A 25,634-nucleotide genomic window follows, 5' to 3' on the forward strand; every position below is an offset into this window, starting at 1 on the left:
ATGTTATGTTTAAATATTATGGTGAAGAAAATTTACAGCTTCCAGACGCGCCGATGAACATCTTCAATTAAAATAAATCCTTTACTTTTTGAGAAACCCTTCGAGACGAAAGACGAGACGAAACCTCTTAGCATTCAATGGATTCACCGTGCGGGTGCCGGGTCCATTGCGTTATATTTAATTACGTAAAAAAGGTTTATTATTATATAAAACATTGAAGAGGATATAATGTAATGAGTGTTTTTTTTTAAATAAAACTTAGGCAATATGAATAAAATAAATTGAATTTAAACCACATTTTAATGGTTGTCAATGTCATTTTCATAATGGCGGCGAGGGCCATTTACAAGAAAGTATATTATGCTACAAAAACTGGTGTTATCGTAGCGTTCATTAACACTAGTAATCTCAGTGTCTCGTTTCTTGTTGATGTCACAGAACTTTTATAATACCTTTCGCCAATGGTGAGAAATGCATAAGATATTACCGCATTATTAGTTTTAGAACTTTTGCTTTCTTGTAAGCCGTCAGTTGACATATGCAAAACAAGTGAAATGATTGTTTTCTAACGTAGAACTTCAAATATAATAAATAAAACTATTCACGGAAGAGTTGTCGTCTTGATTCGGCCGCAATCATCTCCTAACGTACGTAAAAGTATTGTGTTTTCCTTTCACTGGTTACATAATTTGCAGACGACATATTTACACCGTTTTTTATCACTAATACTCGTATGTCACAATAATACAGTTGATATTCATAAAAGTATTTTATATTTACTATAAATTGAAATCTATAAACTAGTACTACCCTTTAACTAAAACTGTTTGCGTGAAAGTATCTACTTGAGGTTATGTAAGTATAATTACTTACCACACACAAGAACCGGTAGTAATGCTTGATGACTGTAAATAAAGATAGTAACGACAGTAGATAATAAAAAAAAAATAAACACTATTAAAAACTCTTTCCGTAATCAATGTCAATGTCGGCTGAACGCAGGTCGACGCTCGTGTTATCTGTTCACAGTTTACAACGCAGTCAGACACGCTTCACTTGATCCTCTTATAGCGCCAAATTAATTATTTATATTATGTCTGGACAATATACATATATATAAAAAAATACTTCGATAAATTGCAGTATTTATTTATTATTTTCCAAAACATTTAGCTTATTTGATTCTTTGATTAAATTACTAAATATACGTGTAACATAAAGAAAAGATATAATATTTATTACGTATTTCATCGTGAATTAATCATAATTATGCTTGTTAAATCATTGTGAAAGTAGTTACTAGATTTCGTTATTTACATAAGTTACTATAAAAAACAACAATTAAAACGATTACTGATCATTCAAGCACAGTGAACAGTTGTTTGAGCGATTTCTAAGATCGAATGCATTACGTGGGCTGTTCCACTAAACTGCATAAAATCAAAGAAATTCTCAGGCGGGAAAACTGTGACTAGAAAATCAACCTCAATTATGATTCCTATTATTGTAAACAACTTCACAAACAAACTTGATTTATAACAAATCTATTGTAAACAATTTGTTTTGAACGGCCGCGGTACAGTTACATTACACCGCACTTGGGGTCAATAGGTACGTGGACGTAATTTTTTTTTAAATAAACTAAAACATTAACAGTTTCCGCGGACCGTTAAAAATTTTTCCGATAAATCCAGTGAATACAAGGAGACTTGAGGATGAGAAAATGTGACAATTTTGAAGATTTATTTTGTGTTAGTTATCTTTAAGTTTACTCTAATCATTGCTTTCTGTTTTTATTATAGTGCGTTTGTGTTGTGAGATGCGAGGACGATTCATATATGTGGGTCATTTTCACATTGTCCAGTGATTTACCGCTCGATTGTTTTATATAACAGGAGAGTCATATAGCTAAATGTTTTTCCTGGTTTATCTATTATTCTCCGTGTTTTATTCTATTCGTATATTTACTTTGTGAATAAGGATTATATACTCAACTAGGTACTAATGTCGTAAAAGGCGTTTATTTTAAATTTCCGTTTCCTTAATTTTCTTCACTTTACGTTTCATCAACGGATTTCAGGTGTGATAACTGTTTGCGGAATTAATTCAATAGGTATGTGTTATAAACATAATAGCTGCATTTCTATCTTTCTGTGTCATCTAACGTTGTCTAAGAAAACTCTTTTAAAAACTGCTAAATTATGACCAAAATAACAATAAAATTCTAGAGTAAGTGAGAAAGTCGGGGATATACGTTTTATAGACAATGTTCATTGACTTTCTAAGCAACATTAATTCGCACTAATGTCCCGAATGGCAAATATGTTTGGGATGCGGGACGTGTTTCGAAGTGTGGCATGGGGTCGGCTCATGGTAATTCTGAGTAGCTGTCATGATTACTTGATTACTGTCACCACATCCATACTGAGACTGTTCACATTCGGAGAAGTAACGTTTTTATTATAACTTGTTAAAAATATATTAATATAGTTAACTAATAACAATGGAAACTTCATTTAAAACGCCCTATATAACATACACGGGACTTTACATAAAAGATACGCTTAACGTCTGAAGCTGTCTGAGTTAGAAAAGAAGTAAATCGGATAAAAAGCAATTGTATGAAAAGTGGCGCGTGTAACTCATTGATCTATCTGTTAAGGTTGCAATATCTGGGCTGGTAATCAATTTCGTGCGTGCTATAAATAACGGTATTGTACATTGATTCGGATATAAATTTCGAGGTATTATTCCATTTTGGACGCGGCTAAGCATAGATAATACGGACATTTCGATATTAACCGCTCTTTAAACGAGATAATGCTAGGCATTGTGTTCCGGGTAGTAGTATCGTTTATGTTACTTATAATACTAGAAAATCATTTGAGGTAGGCACGTGTAATATCATTTCGGTTTGCGTAACTCCGAGCTTGTGTTATCTCATATAATCAACACTTAATTTTCTTACACAAACGGAACACGTATCACTGGTAATAGATTTCTTTTTGAAGTTTCATTTCCATTAATAAAATTTATTTGAGGATCTTGTGATAACGCGCCCACGTAGCGTACGGCCACCGGAGAGGTTTGTGTTACGGAATTTTAACTTACATTTTAATTTTAAATCATATAAAACCTTTTAAGTATGTACTTTAAAAACGTTTTTTTTTTTTATTAAAAATCTTTACCTTCCCATTTGTAAGTCATGGAAATCTAAATATCTACAAGTGTTTCATTTGGTTTACAAAATAATTTAATTTTTTCTTAATAATCATCAAGTCTTTTGAGCCATATATATATATACTATATATATATATATATATATATATATATATATATATATTAGTATGCTAATAAAATTGTATTATACATTTACAATAGGATCCATTATCCTGGCCATGACTTCTTTCCTGAACTGCTTTCTTATGTCACGAATTGAAAACGACTGATGAAATTTTATACTTACATTACAATCTACTATTGTTTTGTCTATGAATAAAACTTTATTTCATTTTGTATTTAAATATAAAGTAATTAATTTTTTCCGATCGAAGATGATTAAGAGTGAATGAATGAATGAAATTAAAAAGAACATTGCCACCTGTAATAAATTTTAAAAGACATATTGTATGAAACATTTACCTGTACTTAGTTATTCATACTGTATTAATTTCTCTAGAATATATAATTAAACATATAAGTCTATTATAGTTCCTTTATGTCCCACACACGATACATCGGAAAGGAAGTTGTAAATCAGCTCCGATATGGTCATTGCGATGTCCGCTGAAATCTTTTGTAGCTGGTAATCAGAGCGTATGGATTAATGCATTTATCTGCAAGCGACGGCGATTAAGAAACTGTTCGACAATGGCGTGTCGCACATAAAGACCGCAGTGACATTGACAACTGTTGACTGTTTTATTTGAAACTGACATTTTATATGACATAAAATGATACACCTCTGTGGTAAAAGTGTTTGAATTATAGACTTAAAAAAAATAAAAAAAAATTCATTTGTCACATTCGTTCTATTTTTAAATGTAATTTGGTATTATTAAGGTATTCACGTATAATTTGCTTTTAAATTGCAACAAAGGCTAATAAATTTTAAACTGGAAAATATTTAAATTAATTCACAGCTGCTTCGTGTAGTCTTGAAACATGTTAAACAAATACAATATAAGAAAAAAGTGATAAAACATTCATTAAAAAACCACGGTGCATGGCCGCTCTGCATTCCACCGCGTACTACGTTACACTATAAAGAAAAAATAACGGACAACACAGTTTTAATTTATTAAATTATATAAAAAATACCCCAAATTATTAAGAGATATGCTATTGCTATGTTGATATCGTATATACCGCAACGTACGTGAGGTCACGTTCTCTGATAAAAGTCTAATGGCATTATTTTGTATATTTTCACAGATTACAAAAATAAATTTAAATAGTATAATACAGATGTTAAATATATGTTATAACATTTAACTTGTCTGGCAATGTTTGTAAGCAAATAGGTAAATTAACTTTATAACTTTTCTATTTATTGTTATTGTGAAAGAATGCAATGAATATAAAAATGAAGGAAGAGATGTCATTTATATTCTGTAAGGTTTATTTCGTATAAAATTGGCCCTTACGGAATAAATTAGGTCTTGGTTTAATATAAAGTTAATAATGTTTAATGTTTGTCTTACACATAAGAATTTTTTAGACATAAAAAAATAGCGAACGGCGCGGCGTCGGTGTTACGAGCAAGTATTATAACATTTGTGTTTTTATTATATTGTCCAACAAATTGGTTCTGAAGTGCAAATTAAGTCCACCTTCAACTTTACAAACTTTATTAAATCTGTGATAAAAAAATTATCAGATAATTTGTATATGACAAAACGTTGATATTGTCAATGAATATTAAAAAAAACGTTAAAAAATTTTCACTCATAATTTTTTTAATTTCAATAGCCAATTAATTGAAATTAAAAAACATCCCAATTTCAATAGAGAAGATGGCTGGAATCTATCAAACACCTGGGACTCCGTTCATAAAAATATAAAATCCCATGTCCGTAACCACACCGCAGGACCTCAAGACACCGTGAGCGCATTCTGCCGGTATCCAGAGCGGTACGCCAGAAAATTAAGAAATCGATGGCGGTAGATGATAAATAACAAAGACCAACTGACAGACATTCACACCTCGTCTGCCCGTGATCACGGTTGCTGTAAAGTAACCGAAACGTCGGGATTATGTAGTTTTTAAATAATAAAAATCCGCGCAGTAAATCCGAATAATACTAGTCTCATTTAAATGAATACTCGGGAAAATCTTAGATCTCATTATCAATATTATTTTTTTTTATAAATTTTAAATGTCCGATTCTGAGGCTTAAATAAATAAAACAAAAATACGTTTAAATTTACTAACAGATACTATAATTTCTAGTATTCATTTACTATCGTTTTTGTCCATTCAAGTTGAGCGTTTTGTGCAGTAATCATCAACTTAACAGTGTTTAATATTTATGAAACTGCACTCAGTTTTTCAGTAAGTCATTTGAAATAAAATATTTTAAGAGTTCTTTTTTTAAATTTAATAAAATGTTTATTTATTTAATATAAATATTTCATTGTCTGAACGTTAACCACAAGCTTGTGTCTGCGAATTCGTTCGCATAGACATTGATAATGTTATAAAAGTCTAAAAATATTAATATACGATATTCACAAGTAAGAATTACACTTTTTTTTAATTCAAGGCAGAAGAAGCAGGTGTTAAGCGTTCAAAAACTTATACTTATTATGTTGTATGTAGTTATGATATATTATCTATAGCCGTCCTAGATAGGCTGCCTAATTAAAACCAAAAATAAATTCTGAATCAAATTATTATTAGACACGGAAATTATCAATAATATTTGTATATTATGAGGAATAAAAACGGATTTTTTGATAAAAATAAAGAAGTGGGTACCATACAAAATCTGTCAATATATTATTAGAGACAAATTCAATTTTATATTTGTATGGTTTCGATCGCAAATTATATACGCAATGAAGATGTTGTTCCCAGTTATCTAAAACAATCTCCTTTTAAATTGTGGCGACCCAGTATTTGAAATTTCTAACATGACCCAAACAGCGTATTGTATGTAAATACCATCAAAACGAATCCAAACGTCGCTTCCATTATCTAGATATACCTTATAACGGAGTTTCTGAGGATTTATATTTAAGAAATATATTTTTGTCTATGGTCAGTTTTAACTTCAGATCAAAAAATATATGAAAAATAATACAAAAGCTGATTTCATTATCTTATTTTGCCTATAGTGTTTCCGAGGATTTGTGCATATTTTTTATTTATGTCCAGTTTTAGATACAGTAACTAACGAAATAGTAATACAAGCTATAAAAATGAATTACGATTATATTATGTGGTGGCAACTACCGGATGTACATAATGGGTGTACTAACGCAGTAAACTATTACGATCTTAGTTGCGACATACATACATAACAGCACGTTTATAGTGTTAAACAGATCACTGATTGAATAAGGCTATATATAACAAATATTACGAGTGTTAGATAATAAACATGTTTAAAGCAAGCATCATCTTTTAGGATGATATAAAATGTTTTAAGTACCCGTTCTAACATCTGAAGCATCGTCAACGATTCAAGATGACATCTTGTCAAATAGTGAAAGCGTATTTAAGACGGAACGATAATAAACCAAGGAAGCATCAGAGTTTATACATTTAACAAAAATGAATTGACATTCCAGTTGTGACAGATTAAGATGACAAGATAAGTTGACAGGTGAGAACGTATAATGTAATGGCTATCTGTGGTCAAGAGAGTAAGATCTAACATTCTATATAAGGTTTTAATACAATTATTTCTGTTTTAATTAATTGGCGAATACATTTGCTGATATTTTTGTTCCCGTACGTAATTAGTTTCCAATTAATATGTTTGTATCGGTTAATAGAACTATTTGACGTATGGATAAGTTAACAGCCGTTTAATGAACCGCGAAATATTAACATCACTATGGTCTTATGTCTGAACAGCGGCTAAGTGCTAACTAACGGTTGTAAAACTTTTATCTTAATGCTATTTATGTTTTGACGGCACCGGAGCCATTTATTTTCGGTATCAAAACAACGTCAAAGCTGCGGCATGTCTTGTCATCTGTCAGAAAGCAAAAACTTAATGGATTCATATATTCATTTGATTTACTTTTAAAGATCATCTTTGATCTTAGGATTACTTTATGTATATCATACATTTTAAGGAATCTTATAAAATGTAGTCTAAAAATTGCATAAAAAATGCATTAAAAAAAATAAATTAAATACCATAAACAAAAGTGTAGTCACCTTCACAGATAGAACAGACATAAAAAAAGGTAAACATTATTCTCATTAAAATTAACAGTCACAGATACTAATTCGTTAGAACCATTGAACCGGATAATAAATTATCTTCAAATATAAACGGACGATTAATTTGTCTAATGTTACCGCATACATTATTCAATGTATAAAGAACGCCGCCCAGCCATGATGGATTGACATCACTAAATACGATAACCGACGTTGCTTTACGCGCCGATTATATACCTTATGAGTATGTGAGTAAGCTAATGTATCATTAACAAATAACAAATGAGATAATAAATATGTTTTAGTACAACTGCATTTTTTATTAATTTATTTCAAATCATTTAAATGTTTTTTCGAATTTGTGTTTACATTGGCAGTTCACTGTTCAATCGTGGACTTGAATTTGGATATTTGGAAGTTGTAGAAGTATTTACCAAATATTTCCAAGTTTTAGAAGTATTTAAATAGCGTGATAAAACTGTTTACAAGTTTTTGAACTTTACCTTTAAAATAATGTCGTGTAAAAGACAACGTGTGAAATATTTTATTATTGTTTTGTAAGGAAATTTAATCTAAATCACAGTAATACCATAAAACCCTTTTTATATGTTCGATATGTTGGTTTAATAAAATGTCAGATATATAACCACTTATTCGTTCCACTTTTGTGGATCACTTAGAGATAAAGAGCTCAAAATATTCAAAAAGGTTTATCTCTGAAATAAAATCAGATTTTTCCGACAAAAAGGGACATATATGAACTTCATTTTGTAATACAGCTTATATATTTATGATATCAATAAAAAAAGGTTTTTTAATTTATTTTTTATTAAACTCGAACACATATAGATTAGTTTAAGAGCGATCCAATTGAGTTGATATGAAGATATCAGAGAGACGATCTAGTTTTGATTAGATTTTGAATGGCTGTAAATTGTTAGATGTTAGCGCCTTGGGGTGAATAGAACAACGTTGCATAGCTAGTGTTGCTATGATTCAAATTTCATTTAAACGAGCTGTACTCGTACTAATGAGTTTCACCAGCATCCCTATATTTGTAAATACAGATATATATTCCTCATAAAAATATATAGGGTTATTTATGTAATTTTATGAAGTCCATATTTATTTTTTAATATTTTTAATATATATAGTTTTAATTATTTACGTTTGACTTAGAATACAACTATATTCATGATATATTTGTTTAATTTATAAGTAGTATAATCAATAATGATAACGTTTTCGGGTGAATGAAATAAATATTTTTTTCTATTACAAAATGAAAATTTGGTGTGCCAACACTAGCGTTAGTAAGTGAGAACACAAACTCAGATAACTATATATTTTTTTTTGTAACATACAAACTATACTGTATAAATAATGAGCTAATAATAAATTTAATTAACACACTTAAAGAGATATTGGAGCTCGATCTATTATGGACCGCGGTAGTTAATGGAAGAAATACGAACAAAAACTTCAAAAGAACTAAGTCAATTCTCCGTACATAGGCACGCCTCTTTTAAATAAAGAATGTGGGTTAGAAAGAAAAAAAGTTACATTTGTTTCCTTACACAGATTATAAAACAATTTAAGCTCAATTTTTATAACGGAAACGTTGCGTTGTATGAAATGTGCGCGAAGGAATTTTTGTTTGCATGTTCAAACGCCTGTGATAAAAATGGCATTTTAATAATCACCTATATCTGATCAGAGAAATAGTTCACGACTTGTTTGAAAACATGGGAAAATATTAGAATCAAGAATTTTAATTGCTGTAGATTTTATCTTGTGTCTTGTTTTTCTTGAATACCTGAATTGTTTAAGATGAATTACGGTGAAAATCTGACGTAATTTTCTGTTATGGCCGTCCACATTGACTTATTGCCGATGCATTATTGATGTAGTCTGTGATTAATAGTGCGTTTCTAGTCTATAGTTGTTCCTTCCTGAGGGAGATTTTATTATCTTATTAAGAGGTGAAATCAATCAATATATCACATCATGCTAAAATATGATTTGTGAAATAATTAAAGTTGGTTTCACATAAATCAATAAATAATACGTCCTTTAATAGAAGTTACTTTATGCTATAATTTATCATATTGTAAAATATTGTATTGTTTCTCTCAGTACTAGTTTACACAGGTCATTCTTAAAAAAATACTTTCCCGTTTTTTTTTAAATTAAAAATAGGGTTTAAGAAAAACATATACTGATGAAACACAGTCAAAATTCGGGTGATTCAAAATTAACACGAAACTCCAATTAAGGGAACAATTCACTTCATACCCGTAGATAATCTGTGCTTGTGACATATCTCCGTAATTTTGTAGTAATATGTGTTCCATTTATACTTAATTAAGTTGCAAGAAAAAATAGATGTTCGTGAAATCGTGTCTCGTGTGTCTTTAGTTACAGCAATCTTCTGAGCGCAGGCAGCGGAGCGTGGTATGTGTGTTGCGAATTTCTTTGAATTCTGAAGATGTACTGACTTACAATTCTATTCAATTCTATGATTTATGCTTTTCATTCGGAACATGCATATTACATTCTGCCAATGTCACCTGAAAATTCTATAATCTATATTGTCTAAGCATAAAACCATTACTGTCATCTTGACAAATTAAAACGTAAAGCTAATAAAAAGTTTTATCTTTTAACAAAAACAAATTCAAAATATCTCTGAGAAAGTTGTTTCTTATAAACGATGAGAACTCGTTTTTGTTTGTATCTTGTCCACTCAATACTCAAATTACGTTTAACATGGGAGTGACGGTGATGTCATATCTAAATTCAAATCTCACTTTGAAAGTAAAAGTCGTTATATGATAGTGTATTTTATAATAGAATAGATCATAGGAGCTTTGGGTGATCCCACGCTTTAGAACGGAAAGTGAGAGTATATTCTTGATGAAGATTCTCGTAGATTATTTAACAAATAAAAAAAAAATTGCTTAAATCTGTCAAAATATACATCTATAGGTAAAATTTTATTTGATTATTTAAATTTATTCGTCTGGCGTTATGTTATCGAATCCTTGGATGACTATCACATGATTATTTTAGAAAATAATCCAAATCGGTATTAGAAAGCAGATTATATAATACATTAATTAAAATAAATTGCAAATACTCGCTTGGTATACAGACTATATATTCTAGAAATAAATCATATAAAAATTTATTTCCTAAAAGATTTTAATATGAAATCTTCCGCTATAATAATTTACATCATTATATAATCTTTGTCATTATTTAATTACATCCGATGATTACATATATATAGGAAATAAATTCATTTAATAAAATAATTTTATTTGTATAATGAAAAAATATTATTATTTTTATAATAAAACCTCTTCGGACTTATAATGCTGAGTCACATCCCTATACGCGTTTCAATTGTAGTATTCTGTTGAACAATTTAATTTGCATATACGATTTATGACAGCGCTAGTAAATTCTTACAGATGTAATCAAGATTGGTGTTTATTTAATACGGTTTAAGTCTTGCCTAGTTCAGTTACAGTGCATGAACATACGAACACATTTAAAACATATTAAAATAACATTGTAACGTACAATAATGTAAAAGCAAATGGCACGCTCGCCGTAATTACAAGTCCGACGGCGAGTCTAGTTATCACATCATGGCATCATATAATTGATATTCTGAATTATTTTTGTCTTAAATAGTTGCCAATCCACAATAGTGGAACTATATTTTAAATTACAATATCGTTTGAGTGACGTATTGTTTTATATTGTTTACGTTATGAAAAATAGGTTAAATTACAAATACTAATAAGTAATAAGTAGGTATCGATTAAAATGCTAACGCGAAAGTTATCATAGATTAATAATATATATAGACTTTTCCATATTGTAATTTATATGTTAAAATGATTATTTTTTCCCCTAATATCTAGTCTTAACATATCTTCATCAATACGTATTGTATTCAAGACTTATTACAATAATAAGTTGTTCGTTTCAAATGATAATTTATATTTTAATAAAGAGGTTTTTAGAAAAAAATAATTTCGTTAGTATTTCTAAATGTTTATCTCCAAAATTACGATCTGCGATCATCGGATTCTCTTTTTTCTATCTGAAAGTGCATCTCACATGGAAAGTCGAGAGGCGGGCCGGTTGCACCCAGCTTTCGAATCGCCTACACTTTAGGTTTGCTATTAATCAGAACTTTCTATCCTTCAAGTTTATAGCTCATAATGCTATATCCAATAATGCACGTTTATAACACTAAATTACATCTTCGATTCCAAGCTGCCACGGCTGGCACAGCTTCGGTATCTGCAATACAACTTACAACTGTATAAAGTCATTAAGATAACCTTATTACTATTTCATTTTAATGAGAATGTTAATATTTCATGTCGCAGTCCTAAATACCGAAACGACTTTCACGTTTATTCTTAACTGAGTAAGGAACTTTCCTTTCTTTAATCCGACGTTTTATATGTATAGACGAAGGACAAAATGTCTATGTAACTTTGTGTACTGAATTGGAATGCTCTTCGAATATACACGTAAGTGTTATTATCATAACATTTGAGTGGTCGTACGTGAATGTGAAATGTCGTCGGTCAATAATTCTGACAACATAAATGTTGTTTCAAAACTTTCTGTATTTTTAAAATCTCACTTGATGTCACAAACTAGTTGTTACTGGCGGAATGAGTCTACAAAATCGTATATTTATGCGAATATTAATTATCTGTGTTTATATGCGAGCTGTTTACTCCCAAAAAAAATTAATATTGGTCACAACTATTGTCTTTTTATTAGTGACTGACCAAAACATACAAACAGACAGATCGTTAAACCTTTTGCGATCGAACTTTGCGTTTAATTGACCGTTGAACTTATAGTTTCGAATAAAATATTTCCGAGGGACACAAATAACTGTTAAGTTAAACACCTATAAACCTGCACTGAAACTTGATATCTTACAGTGAATCACATTAACTTAAGTGTTATTAATTTTTACAACGCTTTGTTTATTAGAAAACTCGTGCTTTAAGTATCGGTAATGTTTCGTGTACAGTGGTTACTAAACAAATAAGGAAAAGCGTATAAAATTTTATTAAAGGTTTTCTAATATCTGATAATAAAATTTGTGTGTTTGTCACTCACAAGAACTTACTGAACTAATTTTGAGAATATTTGTATGTAGTCAATCATGATTCAATAGATTATCGTTTAGGATGGGATTTGAACGAGGCCTTGAGATATCCACCCACCAATACAAGCAAACTAATAAAGCTAACTCAATATGTCGTTTGATAGCATCTAAACTTGACATTGATTGGTCAAAATATAGTAAGTATTGAATAATATAATTAAGGCTTACTCTACAATAGTATAAAGCACTCCATAGCCAACATCTAGGAATCTAGCCGTGTTGCTCTTCAATGCATCATGTGGATCTCATTATTATTTGCTCAGCTATTTCAATATTGCACTATATAAAAAGCGTTGCCCTTTACTCACTAAATAACCTACGATAATACAATAATTTGCGAATATTTATGCATGAAAATTATAACCAACCGAATGTTGCGTGACGATTTCGAATCGGACTAGACGTATACGACTTGCACGAAGCTAATTTAAAATAATATGAAAATTATAATAACTCACCAATTACGTTTTAAACAAATACTATTTTTACACCACCATTTATGTAGTTTATGTAATTGAATACAATTGTACTGTTAGTAATGTAATAATTATAGCATTTAGTTTAAGAGGCCATCTCGTGATCGAATGTTGCAACTAACGTTAATGATATTTAATTCAACTTAAAGGTATTCAAAGAATACGCGATTGATTCAATTAAGCCATTATAATAAACATTTAAATATTTTCTTTCTCAATCATCGATCGGTGTTATAACGACGACTAAAACTCTCTAGAACGAGCGAATCATATCAATTTAATTGGAATTTCAAGTCAATGTATTTATCTCGCATTTAATAGCAGCAATTTTTTATTTAAAAACAGCTGTACAACGTTGGATGTTATGAAATTTATAAAAATAACAGTATCTTATTATTTTAAAACTAAATTTACTGGTGAATATGTTAATAGTTTGAAAGTCTCTGTTTTAATCATGTAGTAGATTTGGGTGAGGAATCAGTAAACGGTTCCTCTGAGAAAATTCTTGTCATGGTCGGGCAAAAGTATTCACGACGTAGATAGTCTATGGTAGACTGTGGCTGCAAAAAGTACGTATAGACTGTATTCTTGCTTTCTAAATATAGGAGCAATTGAAGTGGATGTCACATCAGATATATAAGTAAAGAAATATGTTGCACTGTTCTTCGCGATGTTTAACTTTTTACTCTTTGGATATCGTTTATTCGTTCTTAACAAATGACGTATGTATGGATGACACAAAAAAATCTTGTACTTGTCATTGAATTCGTAAAAATTTTCTGCCCCATCATACTAAATGCGGTCGCTATAGTGAAAGTGTCTCATATCTTTTAAAATATGTCAGTTGTACTTACAACTTACTCCATCGAGACATTATCAACTTTTTATTGAACATAAGGTTGTGGAGAAAGAAATTGTTACGCTACAATATGTCTTGTCATTTATGACAACAAAAAAAAATTAACACAAATAAGACATTTTGACATTTCCATCGCCGCAGTGCTGTCAAAAAAGGCGGTCTATTCGACACGTGCGTATGTCATGTAATGTATTAGGTAGAACATTTTAACAAATAACAATGGATGTGGATTGCGGCTACATTCTTGTAGCTGCGTTTTTTTCTATATACACTAGTTTGATGAGCTTAAGTCGAAGTAAGCAATGTGTAGTGATGAACTAAAACATTGAAATCAGGAGAAGTCACTGTTTGACTAGTTTGCGCGTTGTCAATCAGCTTCCATAAATAGACAGAGAAAGGTTAGGTTAATTTAATTGGACAACATCTGATGTTCAAACGTCTCACGTTAAAAATCACTAAGAATAATTCAAACAGCAAAGCGTCTTGAGGGAAAAGTCTTGTCATGATTTTCTCTCATTTAAATGAAAGTATAATTGATTCCCTTCACTTGACATCGTTTATTGAATTGGAACATTGCGCTGGAATTCTCGTCAACGAATTTATATTGTATTATCAGATATTATTCCAACTAAGACTAGCTTTTATTAATATACCTAAGATATAAGGAAATTATGTATCTGAGATTTTAAATTTAACTCGGCTTTACCAAACAAACAAATTTGTCACAAACAACGAACCATCTCCCTGTCAACTATGATACAGATTTCTGAATCAATGAAAACCTACTTCTATAATAATTCAATTATATTTAAAAGCTTTGCAAGAATGAAAAAATAAATAAACTCTAATGTATTTTATAAAATCGATTACAATCGACAAAGTGTTATTGCCATGTCAAACAAAAATGGCGAACCATGGTGAAAGGATCAGGCATTCGATACGCAAGTTAAAAGGGAAAGCCGAAAGGGAAAATTAACACAGACACGAGAACCGTGAGAAGGATGGTGTTCTTCAATTTTATATTTATAATGGCACTAATTTAAGAAATTCTACATAACAAAACTGTGCCTAAGGTATCAAATGATCCTCTCTGCCTTGGACAGGATTTGTGAAGCTTATTCTGTACCGTCTCGGGAGGTTCTGTCGAGGAATAAAACCTTTTCATTTTAAATGTGACACGGTTGGATTTTATACAGATCGTTGTAAAATTAAGGTCATATCTTACGCTAATATGACTCAGTAACGAAGGTTAAAGAGAAAGTTTAATTTGTAAAGGGAAATAAATGGATACGTAAATATTCATAAAATATAAATTTCTAAATACAAAATAATCTTAGAAGCTGTATAATTACTTGTTCTGATCGATGTCAACAAATAAATTAGATTCTCTCATTAATTTTTATTGTTTTTAAAATGTCTTTGATACTGAATCTATTGTATGTTTTTGTAATACAATAACTTTGTAAAGTTTTGTAATCAAATAATATAATTAATTTATTATTAAAAAATCAATGAGACGTGTTTTTTTTTTATGTAAAAATCCAAACACGACATTTGGCTGTGTTAAGTAAGGTTGACTGAATGAAAAAAAATAATTAATCGTTCTTAAATTTTTATATTTAGTGTCAAAAAATACTGTTACATGTGTTTTAAGCTTATTCGTTGGATTTGAAAATAAAATTGGACAATGAAAAATTACAAATTATTATAAAAACATTTGGTTGGAATAATTAAATTACATTAAACGTTATCGTAATATATATAACATAATGCAAATAGATCTCAAAAAGTACCTACAATCATATATATATTTTATATCTATCATTTAAATAATTCAAATATTATGACATTTCTGAAAGTGATTACATGATAGTGATGGGAATCATCGTAAAACGTTTGTAAAGAATGTATAGATACATTCAGAGATTGTAAATAAGAGACATATTACGTAATACATGCGTTTTGATATACCTGAAACAAGTAGATAATGAGGAAAGTTAAAAAAAGTTTTATATATATATATCCGAAAATATTAATCTTAATAACATTACCACAGAGTATACTACCACTCAAATTGTCAGTTTAAGTATTCAGTTGTAATAATAATAACAAAACGCTTGTATCATATTTATATTTTGTTGAATCTATTTCTGGTTATATATTTTATTTTTAACGCCATTTGTTTTGTTCAGGACGAGTCAGTTGGTTGCGCTGGTCGCTGTATCCTGTACCCTGTTCCTGTTTCTTCACACAAGGGATCTCAACACCAAGCTGAGGAATATGGAGCGCCTCAACGACGTCACCGCCTTCAACCACCTAACTGACAGTAAGCGTGATTGTGATATGAAAGAAATCTTTAATATACATTTACAAATAAAATCCCACACAAAAAAAAAAGTATTTCTATCGAAGTTTAATAAAGTGTTACTTGAAATTATTATTTAATTAAAAAACTCACTTATATGGCAACATTTAACTATTAAAATGAAAACAACAACAAATGACGTCTGTTAATTCAACCGTTTAAATCTCACGGTGTTAAAGAAAGTAGAATTTTAAGAGTCAATGACACTATTTAAAAATTCGTTACTAATGAAGATAATAAATACAGATTATAATTAATTGGATGATTTAATGTGTTCAAAATGGACGGAGAGGTTTTAATGTCATTTTAATGTTTTATTTATTTTTAACCGTTAATGCCCAACAAATATTTTTCACCGTTTTAAATTTTAACGGTTCAAGTTTTTTTTTTATCTATTAAATATATCCTTAATATTATGTACAAAAGATATAATATTTTACATATTTTTAAATTAATATGACTTGGAAAATTTTTATTTAAATTTTTTATTCCAAAAAACTGTTCTTTTACAATGAGTTTTTAAATTGTTTTATTATTACGAATATGAAAGAAATTTAATTTTGTTGTTTATGCAAATAGTATCATTCCAATAGTTTTTCATTTACAAACAATAGGTCACACTCATTATCACTTCCAATAACTGTCATTTTAATAAACAAATTATTATAATCAATATTTATTGCAAAAAGTCCTTCATTGTGATATATTTTATCCGTTAATTCAACTTTTTTATTATTATGGCGTTGCACGCACATTCAACACTTCCAACTTAGCCCGAATTTCACTCGCATTGAAACTTAAAAGTAATTCGTCGTTTTCATTTACACCGTCCAGTGATTTTCGATTGCTGACAATTCGATACATTACAGATTATGCGGTCAGAATCGATCTATTTTCGAATCGATACAATCGCTGACGATTTATTTATAATCTATTTTACGAGTGAAATTCACCAAAAAACTTTCTATATCAAATATGATTAAATAAAAATATACTAGTTTAAATTTTCTCTTTTTACTTAGAAAAGACCGCGGAGTATATCATGACCTAATTACTTTGACAACTTCTAGAGCAGCGGAAGAATACGCTCCAAAACCTTTGAACATTAAAAGGCGAGTTATGAAGGGAGACACTTACATCTTTTATACATATAATGATACGTGGAACGGAAGTTACGTAAATATTAAAATTAACAAGATTTTTTTCATATTAAATATATTTTTTTTTTATAAATAAATACAATTTAGGAATATTATATACCACTTGTGAGAATTTTATAGAGAAAAGAACTAATTTAAAGAAACAAACCCATATAAAGGATATAAACGAAAAATAAAGCCTTTCGTAAAGATGCTTTAAAAAGGGAAAATCTTTTTAAAAAAATATTTTATTTAAAAAAAAAAATTTAAGATAAGACTGCGATAGAAAAGACGTCCGAGGCGAAAGCTTTGGACGCAAAAGCTTTATCTTAAAAACAACGCGTATAAATAACAAGGCACTTATTGAAAATAACCTCTTTTTATATGTAATAAAAATGTCGACTTACAGACTCAATAAAATTATTGAACATAATGAATAAAATCCCAAACATCAAGAGATAATAATGAAGCTATTCAGATTCAAACCAAGTCCATTAAGCTTGTCAGTCTCACACGTTGCCAATATAAATGTTATTTCATATTAATATCTACCTATAAACTATTTATTAATACGTATTTATTTTTTAAATAATATTAAACATACGTTTATACTTCATCCGCTTTAATTTATATGAAGTCAAAAATGTTGCTCGTTTAAAAAATACTTACCTAAAAGCATAATTCCGAGTCGAAACAAATATGATAGTGCTGATCGTCCCTACTACCATTGATGATTGCCGTAATAAGAAAGTAAATATTTTAATTCACAAATTTATTCCGCATGATTTTATTGTCTTAAAACTTTTTAAAGAAACGTTTCGTTCATGTTAAGTTTATTTTAGTGAAATTTATATTTATACAATACATTACAGATTACATATAATTCTTATGTACAGTACAATTCGAATTTAGATCAATATTAAAATAAATTCCAGAAACATCTGCTGACGAAATTCTGATCATAAATTATAGATAACATTTTAAATGGTGCGTTTTACTTACCACAGACTAATAAGGCTCAGTGCTGGTATGCGTTCATTAGACCACAAGTTTCTGCACGCGGGTCACGCTCATACCACTTCCTTATTAGGTATTCTGCACTCCACTAGACATGTTACTGATGCACTAATGATGTTACGACATAATCTATGCAAATTCAAACGCTTCTGTGCTTATTTTATTAACGAAATTAATATTGGCTGAATAACGTAGACCGAGTGCTAGATAAAATTATGTAACATATAAAAAGTATCATGAAGTAAAATTAATTGATACGTCATGTTCAAAACATACACAGCCTATGATTACGGGAGCTTTATAAATTACTAATTTAAGTCAATTAGTCCTATATAAAACACCATTAATACTCACCGTTTGGTTCAAAACCACAAACATTATAATTAAACCACGGTCGGTTTTGCATTTAATACTATAATTATTCGTTGTTTTTGTTGTAATTGTACTAAAAATATAATTAATTTATTTATAACTTCATGCTTAATAACCCATAATTTCGTTCTTGTTGTAGTTATACTTTTATTAAACGTATATAAAATATGATTGTGATAAATCTTCATGAAAAATTCAAAGCATTCCAGCTCTCGCGGCGATAAACTTCTGTCGAGTGACATACACACATTTATACGGAATGTCAAAAATAGCACAATGCTTTGTGCTCAAGCCTCAAGGCTTATAAAAAAAAACTAAATAATTCTCATATCATGAAGTTATAAATCTTTTTATTGCCAGTGAAAAAATGTTATATGTGTTATTCATTTATTTGTTTAATATAAATCGCTATATTTTTTTATCTGACCCATATTAAGAGGTTATTTTCTTTCCTGACATAACTAATGTTTTTATGATTGACATACAATACTAAATGTAGTAAAGTGTTATAAACAGTTACTCTTTAATTTGATTGATGGCAAATAGAAGCGTGATCTCAAATTATTGCTGGCGTTCCGATGATAACCATTACAAGGTTGGAATTTAAATGATTGCTAAAGTCTTAAATTGTTTTAATGAATATTAAACTTTTCTAAACTACAGATTTTTGGCGGCAAAAATGACATTTGAATGTTTGTGTACAGATTATATATCAGAATTATTGTCTATTGGAAAATTCAATGTTATTTTAAAGCAGACAATATTTCTTCATATTTATTAAATACATTGTATTATGATTTAGTCTAGACTCTAGATCATGACACTGGGATAGGTCACGAATGTAACTCGTGCGCCATCTTTAAATCTAAACGATTAATGCTAATGTAGGCACATTATTTATTTGAAGTCAGTTTGTATATAATTTAAATCTTATTTCTAATAATAAAATTAAATTATAATAAAATAGAAAGATAATTAATTATGATTAAATACGGAAGTTTTTGTATAATATGTTTATGAAGCATGTTATTAGTAATTCATAAGTACTTTTGTTCTTCATTAAAAATCATTTATTATTAATTTCGTACGTACATAACTTTATCCAACATCTGTTAGCTGGATGGTTAGTAATTGAGTAAAGCAAGCAGCCTCGCATGTTACCGCGCGTTCTCGTTTTTATGATATCTGTATAATAAGTGAAATTTCACGGAAACGTTAACTACATAGCGTAAATCTTCTACATACAGGAAACATCTAGAAATACATATTAAAATTTTGCTCTCAGGCATTAATTCGTTTATAAACGAACAGTAAAGAACTCTGACGTAATAAAATGAACAAATAGACCGACAAGCTGAAATTATACATTACTCGACTCTTATAAGCCGCGAGCATATTGCAGTAAACTGCACTGGCTATTTTCGTTTGTTAACTAAGGCTATGTTTACATGAGCAACTGCAGCATATAACACAACTTAGATGTTAGATTCGTGATTTAAAATGTTACGTCTGGATAGTTATTAATAGTTAAAACTTAACATAGTCAATTAACTCTCAATCAAAATAATGAAAACAAAATAATTATATAAAAGTTTAACGGAATAATACAATTAGATAATGATCACGACTTTTTTTATCAAATTCTATATTAAACAATATATACTAAACGATATATAAGATTTTCGCGTGTACACATTAATTATTAAAATGAAACTAAGTTTTTCGGATTGTACGCGTTTTATACTATTTTATATCTACATACTCCCGACGTTTCGGTTCCTTTACAGGACTCAATCCGAAAAACTTAGTATCATTTTATTGAGTGAAGCCAGCGACGCGATCGGCACCCTTTACTGGCGACTCAGGTCATTCATCCACGGAGATGATCTCGGCATTCAAATGTCGGATCGAGTCGAGGTGGTTTTGTTCGATAGCCCATCTATCTTGGGTGATTTTTATATATATATAAAAAAAAATTAATCGCACCACCAATTTCAATTTTATGGCCGGAAAACTGAACTCATGTCCACAAAACGTTGTCATCGCTTCACTTGATCCGCACCGAGACCTTAAATAAAGCGAAGCGGGAGTAAAATGCGAAGGTGCATCTCCTGGTATATATTAATGTTGTTAAATGTATTTTTATAGTATGCTATGTTGTTTATTTAGATTACTAATAAAATACAGAGTTTCTTTCATATGAATATTATTTTATCTCAAAATGTTAAAAATTCTATTCAAGTAAGTATTGCAGTTAAAACTAACATGTAATCTGATATTGCGATATCCGTATAAAAAAATATATATTGAGTCTGTTTTATAAATTCATTTTATGATTGCATATGTCTAATGTGTAGGATAAATTAATTTTAATATCCCAATTGACTGTATACATCACTAAACGATTTAAGAAAGAAGCGGATAATTTGTGATCGCTCATATACTCCGGTATTACGGAAGTCAGTAATAAAATTAAACTTAATTAATATCGTCAGTTAAAAGAATTAAGTAATGCATCAGACCCAGGATATAAAATCGGATTTATTATCTGAATGAACCTTTTAATATTCAGGGATTTATAATAAAATCAATCCAAGAATCAGGCTTCTAAATCATGAAGCTTTGAAGGGCTCTAAAGCGGGTCCCATTGTCCATGAGGTCGGTCGTTGATCCTCCCTGGACAGGAACCCGGAAGGCTCTCATGATTCCTTTATCGTCCTAACAAACTATTGTTAAGACAACCTCATTTCTATATCACGCTCCTTCGACTTAAATGGTAAAAGCGCTTCACACTCGCTTGTTTTATTCATCGGAAGTTATATTTCAAACTAAAATTAATCACTGAAATATTCCATTTGGCTTCTTGGGTTAATAATTATTATTTTACAGCTACTAAGTTTTTATATTAAGTATATATCCGTTAATTTATTATTATATATTTTTTTTTAATTTAAAAATTCGTCCTTATTTTGTTAGATTTTAATAAAATTAACATTATTTAATCGTTTCAGTCCCGGTTAATAATGATATATTATTAATTTATTCCTAAATAACATTCATTAATAATCAAACGACCGTTTTAAATTATTTAATTCTGTAATATTCCGTTATCGCGTTAGACTAGATCGATATATAAAATTTTTAATTACCTTCCCATAAAATATAATTTATTATGTATACTTTTATAATTTTCTACATTAACGTGAAATATAGAAGCTTTTAATTCGTGTTATTTGGTCTTTTAATCCTTAACGCCAGCCGTACAAATTCGATACTTATGTTATTATAATAAGATTCAACATTAAATGCGTCTGTCAAAGTACCGCTTAGTCACGCTTTGTAAATGTCATTACCATGGCTCTGCTAGCGCCTCAAAGCATTGCTCATGGATCTAGATATCCCGGGAATCCGTATTATATGAGTTACAAATTCCGAACATGACCCAACCTCGGTCATGTCACGATAAGTCATGATAATTCAGCACTTTACATAATTGTAGAAGATATTCCTTGGAATAATGTAGGTACTTAAAATTAATCGACGTAATTTTCTAAAAGTTCGTTCAGTAATAACTGGTTTTTAAAAAAGTTACTTACTACTCGTGCTTATTAGACGAAGGTATATAAGGCTGTTGAAGATGTATTTATAAATAAACTTAAATAATTCTTATCAAGTAAGCCTTAATCAGTTAAAGATTTTGCCCCAACCAGTCAGCAGCGTTGCACAATTTGCATACATTATGTAATAATCTTCTGGATCTAGCTTCTGTAAAGGGGAATAGCCAGATAATGGCAATTAATTTATGCGTGTAGAACCATAGTCTATACTAAGTACACATTATCTATGGTTTGCCATATTCTGCCAATGTACAATACTTATTTAGCAACACGTATATAAAAAATATATACATATATATTAGACAGAATATATGTTTTATATTTTTTTTTCAGCATATTTGTTATCAAATTCCAGTATATAAGAAATAAATAGTTCTTTATTAATTAATTCTAAATTATAAGATAGTATCCGTAATGGCTTCTTCTAAGACATAACTTGTGAGAGCGATCATTACTGGTGAAGATCCGTTAAAACAAACGAACAACAGATAAACCAGTTCTAATTAAAGAAAAAGTAGTATAGATATCCTACAGCAATAATTAATACAGATATCAATAAAAAAAAATTGTTTTTGTTACAATTATTCTGCAAATAACTATATGAGCTTTAAAAATAATTTGAAAATAGAATGGTTTGATGGAATGACTCTCAAACATTCGAATATTTCAACAGATTAAAGAAATACTGTAGAAAAGACAGTAATTGTGAGAACAAAGATTTCTTTGAATTAATATTAGTTGTTACTACACAACACTTTTAAAACCTAAAAGAACCACTACTTCATCACGTGTTTAATGTTTTTAAATAATTCTTATATTGTATGAGAATTTTAATTTTATAACTAACATTTTATTCCAATTAAATCAAGCACTTGAAATGTACATATCTGACATCGGCTTCTCTGAGGTAAACCAAGGTTATGTATAAAAAAAAAAGATTTTGGAATTTTAAAAAAAAATGAAATAAATTTGGCGACGTATAAATTTAATAGGCGTAATTTTTTTTATCTAAAATATTAAAATGTAAAAAGATTATTATTGTTTTTTATTTTTTTACTCAAAAAGGATACTTTTTTTGTAATGTCATACGTTTATGACTCGAATGCTTCGTATAATTTTTTGATCTCCAATATAACATTATAGGCTTGAATTCCAGCCAATCAAACCGACATGCTGATAATAATGTCTACCTATAGTTTCCCTTTATATAGTATGGTAATTTTTCTACGCAACAATACCAACCATTTCAATTGTTCTCACGCATGCACAATTTAAAAAAGAAATTGTTAAAACGCATAAGTAAAACCAATAATTGAAATAAATCTGCATAATTGTAATAAATACATTGTAAATATAATTTTTTTATTAATGTTATATTTTAAATTCTATTCATCATAAAATAAGGTATATTATACATAACACTTAACACTAAAAGCAAGTTTCTGAAATCTATTCTTGACGTAATACGTATGAACATAATTATATCTAAGAACGCTTTAGTTTGTGATGCCTTATATATATATATGTATTTATCACCATTTATTCCAATCTTATATATAAATGTTTAATAAATTACATAAAAATAATAAACTTCGACCTGACTTTTGTAAACGCTCTTAAATTAACGATCTTATCTTATATTTCCTGAGTAACCAACATCCAATTAAGGATTCATCTATTAAAGTAAATAATTTAAAGAAATTTTATATAATAATATACAACACCTCTGAAATGCCACGTAAGGTCCAAAATATAATTAGGATTTATTTATTACTAAACGTATTTCCAGCACCGTCAGCTGATGACGATGTCATGACTAAATATGGCTATGAATATCAGTATACTTATTTCTATATTACTGTAAAGCCTCATAAATCAAACATCAGTCACTTGTTCCTCGTACACACAGACTAACTCTCCTATAGTTTAACATTCATTATGTTTCAAATTTCAATAGTATGTAACTTTAATGGGTAATGCCAAATAATCCGTGTGCGTTCGTCCATATAGTGGAGCTAGATATGATGATGTACAGTCGTTGCTATTACGTAGCAGTAAATACCGTTCATTAGGACTAACCTCAGGCTATTGCCTATTATGATTTTAAAGACCACAGTTATGTCATTATTTCCTTACCGCAAAATCTTGCGCCGTTAATTTATATTGTCTGTGTTATGACAGATTTTTTTTTTAAATTTCGATTCCAGTTTTACAGTCACGTCTTTGTCATTCATCCATAAAGTTTCAGAGAAATTCATTCTTAATATACCTGAATGAATAAAAAAAACCTACAAATTACGTTCAATAGACACTGAACTATAAAATGTATTATTTGAACTATTATATAGTTGTATTTAAATAGTGAGAATTACTGAGCTGATTATATAAGTGATGGTTAAACTCCTAGTGATAAGTAATAACTGTAATGGACCATGAGAGTGGTGTCAATCGTAATAAAATAACATAGAAGTAAAGAAGTTAAGAATGAAGTCGTCATTAAGTAAATTTACGTTATTATCATCTGTTTCAACAACAATTATAATAACGCCGGAAACCCATGACGGCTTCTCTGGCTTTTTTTCACACTAAACACCATTATTACTCATGTATCCGCTGTCTTATTTATTTTTCCCACTGCGTTATTATTCAAAATGAAGTTGTAGTTTTTGTGGTCTCACTTCCGAATGCCTTATTAGTGTTGCCCGCTCTAATGGTAGTCAAATGGCTTCTTTTTTTTATTCGTTGTAATATTTCTTTTTTAAACATTCTAAGCTCTACGCCGTGATTTTGGTTCGCTGGTGTTTTTGTACGACATAACTTTTGTCTGTGACCTACAAACCGTTGTAAGAAAGTTACCACCATATTCGAGTTTTTGTTCGGTTTTAATGGTTTACTATTAAGTTTATTGTCTCGTTCCACATGTATTAGCTTTATTTGAGAGAGTACGAGGATAAAGAACATTATTTAATGTTAGACTTGGTTTTAAATTTGTATACTAATATCGAAATTTTGGCAACCAACATCACAATTTAAAAAAGGAACGTTCTTATAAAAGAAGCAAATAACCTCATTGGCCAAGAGGAAAACGATTTTCCCCGCGAAATCTTTTAGATTTATCCTTATTCAAATTGTTATTTGAATATATTACGAGTATTTGCAAAACTTTTTGCGTCCTGTA

The 25,634-nt window shown here is 29.3% G+C and overlaps 1 protein-coding gene across 3 annotated transcripts in view; it reads left to right on the forward strand.

The window, feature by feature from the left end:
* The window catches only part of LOC116772562 (heparan sulfate 2-O-sulfotransferase pipe), a 39,116-nt gene that overhangs the window by 2,554 nt on the left and 10,928 nt on the right, over positions 1–25,634 (forward strand). For 2 of the 3 annotated variants that reach the window (XM_032664789.2, XM_061522190.1), the window contains exon 3: positions 16,139–16,272. In XM_032664789.2, the coding sequence (XP_032520680.1) occupies positions 16,139–16,272 (134 nt within the window). Of the gene's footprint in view, positions 1–6,492; positions 6,831–16,138; positions 16,273–25,634 lie in introns of those variants that run through there. The other variant, XM_032664790.2, reaches the window with a different exon arrangement.

The sequence above is a fragment of the Danaus plexippus genome, chromosome 12, assembly GCF_018135715.1.
Source record: "Danaus plexippus chromosome 12, MEX_DaPlex, whole genome shotgun sequence".
In the NCBI taxonomy this organism is placed as follows: Eukaryota; Metazoa; Arthropoda; class Insecta; order Lepidoptera; family Nymphalidae; genus Danaus; species Danaus plexippus.